At 45.0% G+C, this 15,509-nt stretch overlaps 1 protein-coding gene across 4 annotated transcripts in view; it reads right to left on the bottom strand.

Moving 5' to 3' along the window:
- Positions 1-4,061: 4,061 nt before the first annotated feature.
- FBXO32 (F-box protein 32) overlaps positions 4,062-15,509 on the bottom strand; it is a 39,680-nt gene continuing 28,232 nt past the window's right edge. Inside the window, exons 7-10 of one of the 4 annotated variants that reach the window (XR_014513755.1) lie at positions 14,588-14,770; positions 12,819-12,962; positions 5,879-10,189; positions 4,062-5,754 (exon numbers count right to left, since the gene is read on the bottom strand). Coding sequence is in view for 1 of the 4 variants with exons in the window: in XM_083450658.1 (XP_083306784.1) it covers positions 10,100-10,189; positions 12,819-12,962; positions 14,588-14,770 (417 nt within the window). In the remaining 3 variants the exon portion in view is untranslated. Of the gene's footprint in view, positions 10,190-12,818; positions 13,015-13,430; positions 14,771-15,509 lie in introns of all 4 variants that reach the window. The other 3 variants (XR_014513756.1, XR_014513757.1, XM_083450658.1) reach the window with 3 other exon arrangements.

Raw genomic sequence — 15,509 nt, 5'->3', positions numbered from 1 at the left:
AAAAGAGGCTGTTTATTTTCATACATACGTAAAATGTGTTGCATATTGAGCTGCACCATGAATTGGATATCTGTAGAGGTAATAATTGTTTTATTATTATTGAATGCAATTAACATTTTGAATGCAACTTGGAATTTTCTCTGGGTGCAGATCTACCTTTAGCCAGCAGAGTGTGCTTTTAGCATTGGACAAAGGGCAGCACAGTTTCTAAGATTTTCAGAGGCTTGGATGGGCTGCCGGTCAATTTAATCCGGCCCCCAAGGCAGTATATGTCCTGGGGTAAAATCCTAAAAAATGCTCAACAACTTTGGGGTAAAATTTTAAAAATAGCTTAGCAACTTAAGCTCAGCAACTCCAATCTTAAAAAACGCTCAACAACTTTTGGGTTAAATCCCCCAAAAGGTCAACAACTTTAGGGTAAACTTGTTTAAAAAAAAAGCTTTGGTCGGCCCTCATGCATGTTCACTTCATCAAATCTGGCCCTCTTTTTAAAAAGTTCGGACACCCCGGTTAAGCGGTGTTGCAGTACACCTCTGAATACTAGAAGTGTTGGATTCATAGAATTTTAGAGTTGGAAAGGACCTCAAGGATCATCTAGTCCAGTACAGGAATATGTAGCTGTCCCATACAGGGATCGAACCTGCAACCTTGGCATTATCCGCACTAGGCACTAACCAACTGAGCTATCCAGTGCTGCTCCAGCTTAAAGGGTTCCAGGGGCAACTGATTGGCATGTGGCCCCCAGAGGGTTGGTTTAGGGTGAATGCAACCCTCAAGCAAAAAACACACACACAAAAAACCAGACTCCCTGCCATAGATAATTCTGGGAAGTGGCTGTTTTTGAAGGTCTCCTGTAGCTTCTCGATGGGAAGACTAATACTGTGTTCTGTCACTAGGTGTCACTGTTTGCAGTTTGTCTCCTATTGAAAGAACAAAGGTCTAAGCCAGGCATGTCCAAAGTCTGTTTCGGGGGCTTGATCCGGCCCGTGTGGCAGTTTATTTCCTGGGAGAAAAATCCTAAAAAAACCTCAACAACTTCAATCCTAAAAGCTCAACAACTTTGTTCGGCCCCCACAGCCCTTCACTTCATCAAATCCGGCCCTCTTTGAAAAACGTTTGGACACCACTGGGACTCTAAGCATAAAGCTGTCCATTCCTCACGTACATGATTTGAGCACTGTCATGGCAGTGGATAAAACCCATGAATTATTACATGCAGAAAAATAAATGAGTGGTGTACGTTCAATCTACAAAGAAAATTGTATGCAAATTAAACAGAATATTCAATTTGTTTATTAACAATAATACCAGCAATGAACCATCACCTTCCCTTTTTTATTGTTTTACTGGAATCTGCTTAGTGCGTGCCTGGAACTCCCATGTGACAATACCATTTTATGCGTTTGGACGTTTCGGTTACCAAAAACTGAATAAAATTAAGTGAAGTGGAGCTTTCCCACGGGGACTAGAGTACAGGAATTAGCATGTGGGAGCAGCAGTAGAAAACAGAAATGTGTGTTCGTATGTGAAATCCCTCTGTGCATTGCAGAAATGTCATTATTTTGGCAGCAGCAACCCACTTACTCTTCCCTTTAGCGAGCCTTTTCTTAAGTAAACATGTTGCAGACTGCATTCCTTTGGTGTGTGTGTTTGATATTTCCTGCAACTTCCAAATACAACTCAAAAACAAAACGCTGCTCAAGTCGGCTGTGGACTCAGCAGAAAGAGAAGGTTTATATCTCCACTCATTCTACAATGCTGGGTATTTCCTGTACTTCCCTCGATCTCCCCCACTCCATCACATGTGTCTAGACGCATCTCCAAACTACCATTAACCCTCAGTCCCGTCGCCGTGTTAAAAATAGCGGATGTATAAGCATGAAGCTTGCGGTGACGGGAAAATGGTAGGTTGTGCTTCGGTACCCCACAAGCCAGCTATTTTGAGGAAAGAAACATTTAATTTGAAAAAAAAAAGGGACTTGAAATTCTGAAATGAGTGCAGCAAAGCATGCCTCGTTGACACTGAGGTTGCAAAATGAGATAGTTCAGCAGGAGAGCGATTAGAATTGTGGAATAAAGTTGCTGTTGTTTAGTCGTGTCCGACTCTGCGTGACCCCAGGGACCAGATAATGCCAGGCACTCCTGTCTTCCACTGCCTCCCGCAGCTTGGTCAACCTCATGTTAGTAGCCTCGAGAACACTGTCCAACCATCTCGTCCTCTGTCGTCCCCTTCTCCTTGTGCCCTCCATCTTTCCCAGCATCAGGGTCTTTTCCAGGGAGTCCTCTCTTCTCATGAGGTGGCCAAAGTATTGGAGCCTCAGCTTCAGGATCTGTCCTTCCAGTGAGCACTCAGGGCTGATTTCCTTCAGAATGGATAGGTTTGATCTTCTTGCAGTCCATGGGACTCTCAAGAATCTCCTCCAGCACCATAATTCAAAAGCATCAATTCTTTGGCTATCAGCCTTCTTTATAGTCCAATATAGTTACTCTGGATTAAATCACATCTGCACCAAAAGTCTTGATTCAGTTGACACTTTTCAGGGTGGGGCAATGCATCTTAGGCATTGGTTTGGACAACGATTAAAAACACACACACACACACACACACACACTCTAACTCCCAAGAGTGCACTTCACATCTGACAGAATGCATATGCGTTTTGTACAAGTGCAGAAATATCGCATATAACACAGCCCCAACTCTGACTTAAGGGTTGCAGAATGTGAAATGCAGTTGGCAAATGCCGATAGGTTACCTTTGAAGCTACAGAGCTTCTATCCTAATTTCTCTTCTGTGAACAGGACAGGAATTAGGGCTTCCAATCTCTGCTTTTCACTCTGTAGCCCCCACAAATTCATAGGAGTTGCGGACTGCTGAGGGATGGGGAAATTGACAGAAATCCCTCCCCTCTTGCATGAATAAAAGAGCTGGTAAAACTTGTATTGAAAACAAGTTATTTTAGGGAGGAAATCCCAGAGAGAATTGTTAGATGTTTAAAAATACAGTGGTACCTCAGGTTAAGAACTTAATTCGTTCTGGAGGTCCGTTCTTAACCTGAAACTGTTCTTAACCTGAGGTACCACTACAGCTAAAGGGGCCTCCCGCTGCCACCACTCGATTTCTGTTCTCATCCTGAAGCAAAGTTCTTAACCTGAGGTACTATTTCTGGGTTAGCAGAATCTGTAACCTGAAGCGTCTGTAGCCCGAGGTACCACTGTAACCAAATAAATAAATAATAATAATAATGCATGTTTTTAGTGTTTCACACATTTGGGGACAGATCTAGCTCTTCAAACATTTCTTTATAAGCATGAAAGCAAGCAGCTTAACAGCAAAAAGGGTTTTTTAAAAAAAAAAATTCAGAAGAGCAACATTAAGAGATTTTCATCTTATCTAAAACTGTAAAAGGGACGCGGGTGGCGCTGTGGGTTAAAGCCTCAGCGCCTAGGGCTTGCCGATCAAGAGGTCGGCGGTTCGAATCCCCGCGGCGGGGTGCGCTCCCGTCGCTCGGTCCCAGCGCCTGCCAACCTAGCAGTTCGAAAGCACTCTCGGGTGCAAGTAGATAAATAGGGACCGCTTACTAGCGGGAAGGTAAATGGCGTTTCCGTGTGCAGCTCTGGCTCGCCAGAGCAGCAATGTCACACTGGCCACATGACCCGGAAGTGTCTTCGGACAGCGCTGGCCCTCGGTCTCTTTGAGTGAGATGGGCGCACAACCCTAGAGTCTGTCAAGACTGGCCCGTACGGGCAGGGGTATCTTTACCTTTACCTTTAAAACTGTAAAATGTTTGGACTGTTATGTAAGAACATGAGAAGACCCTTGGCGGATCATGTCCAAGGCCCATCTAGTCCAGCATCCTGTTCTCACAGTGGCCAACCAGATTCCTATGGATATTGTGATTGGGGAGGAATGACTTAAATAAAATTCGGAAGAATGGAGAGACACAATACCTTTAAGTTGTCCCCATAGCTGGGTGAGCATGGCAGGGGGGAGAACAGAGAGAGATAAAAGGGAGTGAAGCAAAAGGGCAAGTTTGAGTCAAACAAAGACAGGGGGGAAATTTATAATTTCTGAACATTTTATTTATAATTCAGTGTCAAAAAAGTTTACAAAAAATCTTTTTACATCGCTGCTTGTTCCAAACAGTTGTAAAAATCAAAAACGGCTGAACATGCAAGAAAAGAATGTGCGACATTTATATGAAAAGATTTTCAAGCACCCCATTATACACAAAAAGGGTTTCAATTACACAACCAGGTATGCTTTTCAACCTCTGAACCACCCTATCGAGCTACATCAAAGTAAACCTCCTTTAAACAAGTAAAGTTTCCACTTTTAGACAAATATAGGCAGCTATATATTATTAATGGCAATGGAGTTCTTAAAAAAAACTTGATTTTCTTTTTTTTAAAAAAAGAAAACAATTCATTCTTGAGCTGGCCTATTGGCATGATGTAGAGTGAAATATAACTTTTTTCTGTCAAGACAGTACGTGAGAGGGAAAAGGGCAGAAGGAGCCGGAGGGCCAAACAGATGCCTCTCCCTTTTCCGTGTTTCCAAACAATGCATGATTCTGAATGAATGGAACGATTCTCATTTCTACAAGGCAACGGCGTAGAGCTTTTACCACCACTGCTTTACAGAGGCTGCAGCTGAACTCCGCTGATGCCAACATGCTTTGTCGTGGCATCGTTGGTGCAGCGCAGGGATGGACAACCAGTGGTCCTTCAGGACATTTTGGATCATCCTAGACATGCTGAAAGACAACAGGTTCCTCATCTCTGGTGTACAGCCACAAATCCCAGCCAAAGTACTCTGGAGAAGATCTGATGGTAACCAACAAGGTCATTCTGGAGTAAAGGGTTCGGAGGGCTTTCCCCAATGTGGTACATGCTACTAATCCCAAACACCCAAACTCAGAGATCCATTGAACATGAGGATGGAGGCCCCTGGATGTAGTAATGCTACAAGGGTCTTATGGCTGTATATTCAGGTTGTTGTTCTCCATCCTGTCAGGGATGGAGAAATCTATCCATTTTGGTTCTCCCAAGTTTTCTTTATTTTGTTTTTTTTAAAAAACCCTCAAATGCAGTTCTCCGCCCTTCCACAACATTTTGCAATTCTTTTTTTAAAAAAACCTCATGAAAACTCACCAGCATTTCCGTGCTAATTTCTCCTAATAGATACATACACCCCAACCCCCGAAAATCAATTTCCTCTTAGAGAATGTATTTTCGCACACCTCGCTTGACTGGAGAATCGAGCTGCAAAATTTCAGAAAAGTGCAAATTTCCAAAGATGGCTTTTTCCCCCGGTTCACGTATTGCTTCAAGATATGGGGCAAATTTGCCTTTAAATGCTAACTGGATCGAATTGCTCCCCAATTCCTGGCTGCAATTAATTGGGGGTGGGGGCAGAAATGCCTGGAAAATATGTCTGGAACAGGGAGAGAATTCTTTTGGGAGCGATTTATGGAAGTGTACTGAGATTGTCATTCTATTTGCTGGATGTTCTACAGAAGGGAAACCTATGGTTTTATCCTCTCAAAGAGAACAAACCTTACCCATTGATCCCAATAAGAAGAAAAGCCAGTTAAGGGCCAGTGAACATTCATCACCGTCCCAAGGTCATGTCAGGAAAATGACCCATGGCCCCCCTCCTCTAATTCACCTCTGCCTTTTCGTCCTCTTCACCATCAGAGCTCCAATTTGGGGGAAGGGGAAGCAATAGCGCAGGTATAGGCAAACCCGGCCCTCCAGATGTTCTGAGACTACAACTCCCATCATCCTTGACCACTGGTGCCATTAGCTAGGGATGATGGGAGTTGTAGTCCCAAAACATTGGGAGGGCTGAGTTTGCCTATGCCCGCAATAGCACCAGTTCTTTCCACGGTGGCTGGGAGGAACCGCCCCCCTATGGAGAGCAGATTTCCCTCTCTGCCCACAGAATATGAAATCAGCCATATTGTATGGCCCTTGGGACACTCCAAGGAACCATAGGATTGTGCACCCAAGTTTGTTAACCCTGAAATCAACGGGCCTTTAGTTCATCAGGATCAAGCCCATTGCCTTCAAGAGGTTTTCCCTACACTACATCACATTTTGCAGCAGTACTCCTCCAAGTACACATTGCCAGAGTTAAGACGCTACAGATAGAGATTGTTCAAGGGGTGAAAATCCAGCAATTGTATGTTCGTTGGACATAAAACCTGTACGAAAGACATAAGACTCGGTTCTGACGATGGAATGAGAAGGGGGCATTTTCCAGACACATCCGCATCTGAAAGCTAAAGGAGCTCTTTGTCACTTCCAGTTGGAAAACATCTTAATGACTGCAGTTACATTTTTCAAAAAGGGTTCAAAAAACCCTGACCTTGTCAGTATTTTGCCTCACGTATGTCACAGGCAGAACTCCAGAATGCTTAACAATTTTTCTAAAATAGGGGTGGAGGGGGAAAGAGCTAACCTCATCTGTAAAAAAAAAGGGGAGCGTGACTTTAAGTCATAAAGGCATCGCATTGACAGCAACTCATTGTTTTCGCCAACGAGTCAGCTAGCGAGAGGAGTGGTTTCAATTAAATAGACGGGTTTATGGCAAGATGCAAGAAGGGTCATTAAAATGAGTCTTGCGACAGGTTGCACAGAAATCTGTGCCAACATCTCCCCCTTCGCCCGCCCGTACAACAAGTGGATGGTTTCAAGTCCAGGAACATCTCGTCAGTTTTACGAGAGACTTAACTGCACTTGGAAGGATCCTGGTTTGTTTCAGCTTAAGCCATCCAGGGTCAGATAAATCTGGTAAGGAGGCAAAGTTAGTTAACTGTTGGGATGCCCTCAAGGAGGAGTTTGGTGTCTGAAGTTGTACAGTACTACATATCCACAGGTATCCATCCTACAGGTGCCCCAGCATCTGATTTTATGTCATACAGACAAAGAGTCCATACTTGCCAACCAAACTGCTCCCAAAATGGTGCCATTGAGGGTTTTTGGTCACCTGCATGCATGTTTTTCGACACACGAAAGAGATTCTGATTCATCCAATAGCTAAACAATAATATATACAAGGTGCGTACAAAACTCCCCCAAACAACGGGTGGAATAAGTGCTTCTCTAGTATAAAACTCACACATTTCGTAAAAATAAAATAAAAAGTCCTATCCTAATATAAACCAGGGGAATTTGTTTCCCAGAGGCTAGTTTGGATGTAGGAAATGCTCGATAGGTCCAGAAATGTTACCCTACCATTTTTATTTTAATGGGCTTCATAATAAAAATGAATCAACACACATATGTAAGCAATCCCTTTAGTGGTCGCTGGCACCCATTGGTACTGATAGGGCAGAAGGCAAGGAGGCCAACAGTAGGTGGCGCCAGAGCCCAAGACAGGCACAGCCAACTCATTCCTGGTTTGCCCCCATCCTCCCAGCTACCAAGTTCTATCATGGCAGTGCTGAGACCATGGAGGAGGAAGCCGATAGCCAGTGGATGCAAGTAAGAAAGGAGTTGGACTTGGCAGAGGGAAGACAGGATGTTGGTGGGACAACATCCCATTCAACCTAAGGGACCACTGAATCTCCTCCCTCTTTCATTCACGCATCGTCTAAACACCAAAAGCCACTTTCTGCTTACACTCAGACCCATCATCTACTCTCCTAAACTATATAGGCTGCTAAATTCATTTCCTGAAAGACCCAACCACATGGCAAACGTATCAGTTCCATAACAACTTATACCAACTCCTCGCGTCAACCACCACCAACGCCTCTGCTCTCAGTTCCCTGTTCCAACCTCACTTCATTTCCGCAACTTCCTGGCTCCAGCAATGCCCCTAAACAACCCTTAGCGTCGTTGAAAACCTGTGCTTCTATATTAAATCTTAGCCCCCCAAAAAGGGTATTTTATGCACGTACCCTGCTGTCAGACTGTACCTTTGTTTTGGTTTACTGCTTTGAATAATACCAATAAAATGATCGTGATTATTTGAAATCTTTTACATTGAATTTCTGTGTTTCAGCACCAAACCCGATACAGTATATAGGAGCAGCAGCTCCAAAGGAGAAACGTTTTCACACGACACAGGGCAACTTTCATCATGTTGGTTCTCTGGATAATGTAGCTTGTTTGAGTGCAGCTGTACCCTTTATTAGACCATGTGTGGTACCAACATAGGCTAAGCACAGATACATGTGCCTCATGGGGGTTTAGACATTATTAATGCACACACCTGCCTGTGGTCTTATTCAAGCAAAAGGTAATAGCTCTTCTACAGTTCTCTAGGCCACACACTTCTCAGAATCCAACACTGACACTTATTTAGGGGACAGAAGCGAGTCCTCCACCTTTGGTGGAGTTTTAGTGTTTCCCCTGCAATTAATTTAATACTGGGCCGGTTCTGCAAGGAAGGAGAATGGATGCTCCTACCACTGCCTCTTTGCAAACAGAAAGCCCCAGCAAGATCTACAGTTTGAGAGCAGGTGATGTGGAAGTTGCAAAATTGTTCTGGGGGTGTGTGTGGGAAGGAGGAGGTGGGTTCACAGGCACCGGCCAAAGAGTGGATCTTCCACATTCAAGCTCCACAGAGCTTAAAGCCTACATAGCAGAACGTATTGCACATCAGAGCTTGCCCGAGAACAGACAAGCGACGTCTCTTTGCAAAAAGCAAGGCTGGCTACACCACTTTCACAGCACAATGTATTTGTACATATGCAAAGTCAACCAGTCCTGGAGGCAACATTGCAGCTCCTTCGTTCCTCTCTGGTCAATCTGCTGCTCCATCGCGCTGAGAGCTAAGCCATGGCTTGCTTGCGCATGTTGCTTGAACCCGGGCTTGTGGTATAGATCTTCCACACAACCCGTAAGCTGTAAACCACAGGGCAGACCTTAGGGTACAGCTTGTGGTTAGTCTGGACTAACCACAGGCAAACTCAGCGCTCCAGATGTTTTGGGACTACAAGTCCCATCACCCCTGACCACTGCTCCTGTTAGCTAGGGATGATGGGAGTTGTAGTCCCAAAACATCTGGAGGGCGAATTTGCCTATGCCTGGTCTGGACAGAGCTTAGCCATAAGACTAGGTGTGGAAGACAGGCTAATCCAAACTATGGTTTAGTTCAGCACAGCAGCTGAACGACTCCAGAGGAGCAATGCAGCTGCGATCTCTGCTCCCACACCCAAGCATTCACGCTAAGCCAGTTTGGGCTCAGTGTGACATGTGAATTTGGGCAGTGTATTGGAGAGAGATTGAGAGAAACAGCAACAGCAGTCCTCTAGAAAATACGCAGGGCTGATGTGATGTGACACACCAACTAGAATCTCCATCATTAATTCTTCTTCGTGTTTGTTGTTTTACCAGCAATCACAACAGGCCCACTGTTCTGCTAGAGCCTTTCCAAATTTCAGAGAAACAGGCTTTTCAAACAAAAGAGCAAGCAGGCTCTTAAGCAGTAACAAAAAGGAGTTAAGTCTACTTTTGCCAAAAACTTCCCCACTTTAAATCTCTACAAAGTACAAACACTTCACATTGCATATCGGGTTGGCTGCAAAGCTTTTCAGAGGTAGAAAATGGTGTGTGGGGTGTACATTTTACATTAATTTTCATTTTATCTTAAAGGATAAAGGGCTACGCCCTTGTAAGCTACTGATTCTAAAAATGTCTTCGGTATAAATTCTATTGTAAACAAAACCCAGAGCGGGAAGTAGTTCAACAGCTTTAGCCTAATCATGGTGTTTTAATTTCTCTAGGCTTTGAAACCAGAGACATTTCAAACGGATGCAAAAAAAACACAAACAAAACAAATTTGAATTTCCTAAGCAGAATAAGGATTCTCCCCAGTTGCTTGCACTCAGATTCTTACAAAGCATCATATATTTACAGTGTTTACACATTTATCAGTTCAGTTGGAAGGCCATATTCTCAAAAAGAGTTCAATGCCACTGAATAACGACTCCCTTCGCCTCCTAAAATCCTCTTGTCCTCTTGACTCAGGAACTCCAAAGCCGTCATATTTACACACAATATACAGGTTGAGCGAGCCTGTTCGGCAGTATAAAGTGTCCCATCAGAGTAGCAAAATATTTACACAGTGAAATTACTTGGGGATTCAAAATCTGAACAAGTTGATGAAGTCCTGGGGTGAAAGAGAAGTCAAACAGCCCTCTGGGTTGTTAGCCGTGCACGGATGATCGGTGCCCTGAAAAGGAAGAAAATCTGGTTGTATAGAGATGGTACCAATGTTGATGGCATATCTGTAGGTAGCTTAGCAACAATAAAACAGCTTACTTGCAGCAAGGGGAGTTTTGCTGCTGCTGCTGGAGGCGCAAGCTCAGCCAAGTCACTCATGCCGTCAACGTAGTACAAGTGGCTGTTGGGCCACATGCATCAGATATGGGGAACTTGGACCCTCGTACCTATGGGACCACCTCTCCTGGTATGCCCTGCGGAGGACCTTAAGGTCCATAAACACCACCAGTTTGGAGGTCCCAAGCCTCAAGGAGGTTAGATTGGTTTCAACTAGGGCCAGGGCCTTTTCAGCACTGGCCCCGACTTGGTGGAACGCTCTGTCACAAGAGACAGGAAGGATTTGACATCTTTCCACAGGGCCTGCAAGACGGAGCTGTTCCGCCTGGCCTTCAGCTTAGACTCACTCTGACCCCTTATATGGGATTTGGTATACAATTTTTCCCTTGGCTTTTTTGCTGGCCCATGTAGGACCAGCATGGATAGCTGGCTCGGGTGAATAGCTGATGTTTCTTCCCTTTATTTTCCCGATTTATGGGCTACTACTAAAATGAGGCTGCATTTTAAGCTGTATTTTAAGCCGTATTTTAATTAACTGTTTGTTTTTCTTTTCTATTATGTTTTATTGTAATTTATATTTGGTGTTAAGGGTGGCGCTGTTGGTTAAACCACAGAGCCTAGGACTTGCCGATCAGAAGGTTGGCGGTTCGAATCCCTGCAACGGGGTGAGCTCCCGTTGCTCGGTCCCTGCTCCTGTCAACCTAGCAGTTCGAAAGCACATCAAAGTGCAAGTAGATAAATAGGTACCGCTCTGGCGGGAAAGTAAACGGCGTTTCCGTGCGTTGCTCTGGTTCGCCAGAAGCAGCTTAGTCATGCTGGCCACATGACCTGGAAGCTGTACGCCAGCTCCCTCGGCCAATAAAGCGAGATGAGCGCCACAACCCCAGAGTCGTCCGCGACTGGACCTAATGGTCAGGGGTCCCTTTACCCTTTTATATTTGGTGTTAGCCGCCCTGAGCCCGGCCCCGGCATCATCATCCCAGACCATTGGCCATGTTGGCCAGGGCTGATGGGACATGGAGTCCAACCACAGCTTCCCTTTTCCCCACCATGGTCTTTAAGTTTTAGGAAGTGCACCAAAACTTGTCATTGTGAGCTATTCCACTCACATCACAGCAACAAACATGGGTTTAAGGATGCTGAGAGGAGTCAGGAAACCCCTTGCAGAGCTACAATTCCCAGCACCCCTAATAAACTACAATTCTCAGGATTCTTTGGAGGATGCCATGACTGTTAAAGTGGTATAAGACTGCTTAAATGTATGGTGGGGACGGTCAGTTTGCATTTCTTAGTGCAGAAAGTATTGATTTGATGTGTAGCGATCTTTCCTATTCTACTTCATTCAAGAGGGTTCTGGAAGCTTTTCCGTCTGAGAGAAACCAGCAGAAGGTTCATGATGTTTGGGTTATTCCTTCAGAGAAGCTCAGCACAGCTGCCTTAAACTACAGTCATAGCTCATGTTACATCCGCTTCAGGTTGCGTGTTTTCGCCTTGCATCCCGTGGCAATCCAGAAGTACCAGAATGGGTTACTTCCAGGTTTGCCGCTTGCGCATGTGCAGAAGCGCTAAATCTCGCCGCGCGCCTGCACAGATGTGGCGCTTCGAGTTGCGGGCTTTTCACGTTACGGGCGGGCCTCTGGAACGGATCCTGTCTGTAACATGAGGTACCACTGTAGTTCTCTTATCTCTTTCTGTCAAGGTCATGCTGACTATCAAAGTAAGGCCAGAAGGAGCCTGGGTTTCACTTTCACTTTCTATCTCTTTTCCTTCTGGTGTGGTGTTCTGTACATAGTATGCTTAGCGTTAAGGTTTAGACTTACTATAAGTTATTGTAAGTTTAACTTAAGTCTGCTGCAAGTGGATTTCTTATGGACAGTGCCAATCCTGAATGTTTTGGATTTGTGACCATGATGTTCATTTGCCTTCAGAAGCAGTAAAGCTCTGCTAGATGAAATATTAATTGTCTATTTTTTGGGAATCCTGCAACGTGTTTAAGTTTTTACTCTGCTAACTATTCATTGGAATCTACTCTGGATCAATATGGAGTAGAATTTCAAGGCAGGGATTGCTAGCTCACACTGATCTGTCAAGCTTTCAGTTTATTGCATGGCTGAGATCTCCACTCAACAGAAACGCTTCCACCGTTGTAACACCAAGGAGTGGTTCGTGAAAGCGACTGAGATCTTGCGGACTAGGCAAAGGAACCAGAGGACAGGAGTCACCTAACCAGCCCCTGTGCAAGGACTTATGCTCATGCAATGGGGCTCTTGCACCTCCATGAAACTGGCTCTGGCGGAAGTCAAGAGAACCTTCAGAACAATGCATGGAGGAGGAGAGGGGAGATTGTGTCATCTAGCAAGCAGAACAGCTGGGAGAGTGTAGCACTGAATTCCACCCGGAGTCCAAGAGCTCAAGCTTTAAGACCCTTCAAGCAAGATGCTGCAATTGCAGTCCATGCAACAAATCCTCTGCCCCAAGCTTAAATCTCCAGCCATCAAGAGGATTTGGGACTGGCCACCTACCTTCCAAGACAAGATATGGCAGTGTCTACAGAGCTGCAAAGAATCACCGTACTGCTCCTTCCTCGGGTAGCACCTCACAAGCTTGAAATACATCTTCTTCCAATCCAAATGCCCCTTCTCTGACATGATTAGCCGTTTACGAATCTGAAACGTAAGAAATGGAATCACAGGCCTGGGAAATTTATCCAAGGACTGGCTAGTACGTTTCTGAGCACAATTCAAAGTGCTGGTGTTGACCTTTAAAGCCCTAAACGGCCTCGGCCCAGTATACCTGAAGGAGCATCTCCACCCCCATTGTTCTGCCCGGACGCTGAGGTCCAGCGCCGAGCGCCTTCTGGCGGTTCCCTCATTGCGAGAAGCAAAGCTATAGGGAACCAGGCAGAGGGCCTTCTCGGTAGTGGCGCCCGCCCTGTGGAACGCCCTCCCATCAGATGTCAAAGCGATAAATAACTACCTGACATTTAGAAGACATCTTAAGGCAGCCCTATTCAGGGAAGTTTTTAATCTGTGATATTTTACTGTACTTTTTGTTTCTATGGAAGCCATCCAGAGTGGCTGGGGAAACCCAGCCAGATGGGCGGGGTACAAATAATAAATTATTATTATTATTACTAGTTTAGGGCAGCTGCCACAGCTCAGTGAGAGAGCCCCTGCTATGCATGCGGAAAGTCTCAGGTTCAAATCCTTGGCTAGGGGGAGACCCTGAATGAAGCCCCGAAGAGCTGTTGGCAATCCTCATAGGCAATACAGAGCCGGGTGGATCCCAATGATCTGACTCTATATGGCAGCTTCCTATGAGCCACACAACAGTGAAATGAGGATCAGGCAAATCCAAGACCCCCCCCCCCCAGACAGAATATACACCACAACCAAGCAAATTAAACACCCAAGTGTGGCATAAGTAGGAGACAGGAATAGTAGTAAAATTTACATAAATTCAGATCGATAAAACTAGGACTGCTGCCTGCTCAATGGTGAGAATAGGATATAAACTAGGATCTGAAGTAGATCCTACGCAGGAGGGAGGAAATCCAGGAGCTTTTCGTGGTGAGTTTTGCAGCAAGACGCTTTTTCAAATGAGGGGGGCAGTCTTGTCTCTTTGGGGGCAGAAAATGCAGATATCTTGTTTCTTTGGATCCCCACCGTAGGACTTAAGAATGGTACAGGCATGCTCTCAGGAATTTTGCAGAAAGCTAGCAAGTACCTTCAAGACCCAAGACTGGTCTATGCAGTATGGATAGACTAATCTGTCAAGTTAGGTTACTCATATTTCCAGTCTTAAATTTAGTTATTCACATCAAAGTTTACACGTGTGTGTGTGTGTGTGTGTGTGTGTGTGTGTGTGTGTGTGTTTCAAAGTCCTGAAAATCCATCAGCGTGTAAGTGCTAATTCCACCTAACACACACACTTTTATCTGCAATTTTGACTCATTTACACTTTTTTTTTGCAAAGCAGTTTTTTACCAATGCAATGCAACTCTGCATGTTACCATCACTAACACATTCATTTCTGCGAACATTTGTTTGGTTGAAGAGCTGAACAGCAAACTTCAGAACAGTGTGATTTTTGAAAGATGGTTATGCTCTGGTTTGTGTATTGTTTCAGAAACTGAGTTACACAGGTTCGCCTTTAAACGCCTAATTTCCCCTGCTTCACAACCGGGCAGTAAAACTAAACAAAACCCTGGTCTTATTTTCAGTATTTCTGCTGCTTCTGTGACCATCACTTTCCCCACAGTTTCAAGATTACAGCAGCCTGTTATTATTACCTGTCTGTCTGTGAAATGGTAGTGGCAAAGCTTTTTCCACAGCAGCCGGTCCTCACTGAGCACCTGAAGACTTGGAGCTACTTGCCCAAGGCTCACCAGGTCTCTCCCATCTGTCAGGCGTTGCATGATGTTCAGTTGCAAACACAAGGGCAGGTCTGTAAAAGTCAAGCCCTTAAAGGCAGGCTGGGAGGGAAAAGACAGAACGTGCAAAAAAATTAGGTGTGAAAAAAAATGAGAGGCACAAATACAAGATGGGTGACACCTGGCTTGAGAGCAGTACATGTGAAAAGGATCTAGGAGTCTTGGTTGACCACAAACTTGACATGAGCCAACAGTGTGACACGGCAGCTAAAAAAGCCAATGCAATTCTGGGCTGCATCAATAGGAGTATAGCATCTAGATCAAGGGAAGTAATAGTGCCACTGTATTCTGCTCTGGTCAGACCTCACCTGGAGTACTGTGTCCAGTTCTGGGCACCACAGTTCAAGAAGGACACTGACAAACTGGAACGTGTCCAGAGGAGGGCAACCAAAATGGTCAAAGGCCTGGAAACGATGCCTTATGAGGAACGGCTAAGGGAGCTGGGCATGTTTAGCCTGGAGAAGAGGAGGTTAAGGGGTGATATGATAGCCATGTTCAAATATATAAAAGGATGTGACATAGAGGAGGGAGAAAGGTTGTTTTCTGCTGCTCCAGAGAAGCGGACACGGAGCAATGGATCCAAACTACAAGAAAGAAGATTCCACCTAAACATTAGGAAGAACTTCCTGACAGTAAGAGCTGTTTGACAGTGGAATTTGCTGCCAAGGAGTGTGGTGGAGTCTCCTTCTTTGGAGGTCTTTAAGCAGAGGCTTGACAACCATATGTCAGGAGTGCTCTGATGGTGTTTCCTGCTTGGCAGGGGGTTGGACTCGATGGCCCT

This window comes from Podarcis tiliguerta (assembly GCF_965153285.1).
Source record: "Podarcis tiliguerta genome assembly, chromosome: 7".
In the NCBI taxonomy this organism is placed as follows: domain Eukaryota; kingdom Metazoa; phylum Chordata; class Lepidosauria; order Squamata; family Lacertidae; genus Podarcis; species Podarcis tiliguerta.
This window is presented reverse-complemented; position numbering and strand designations above follow the sequence as displayed.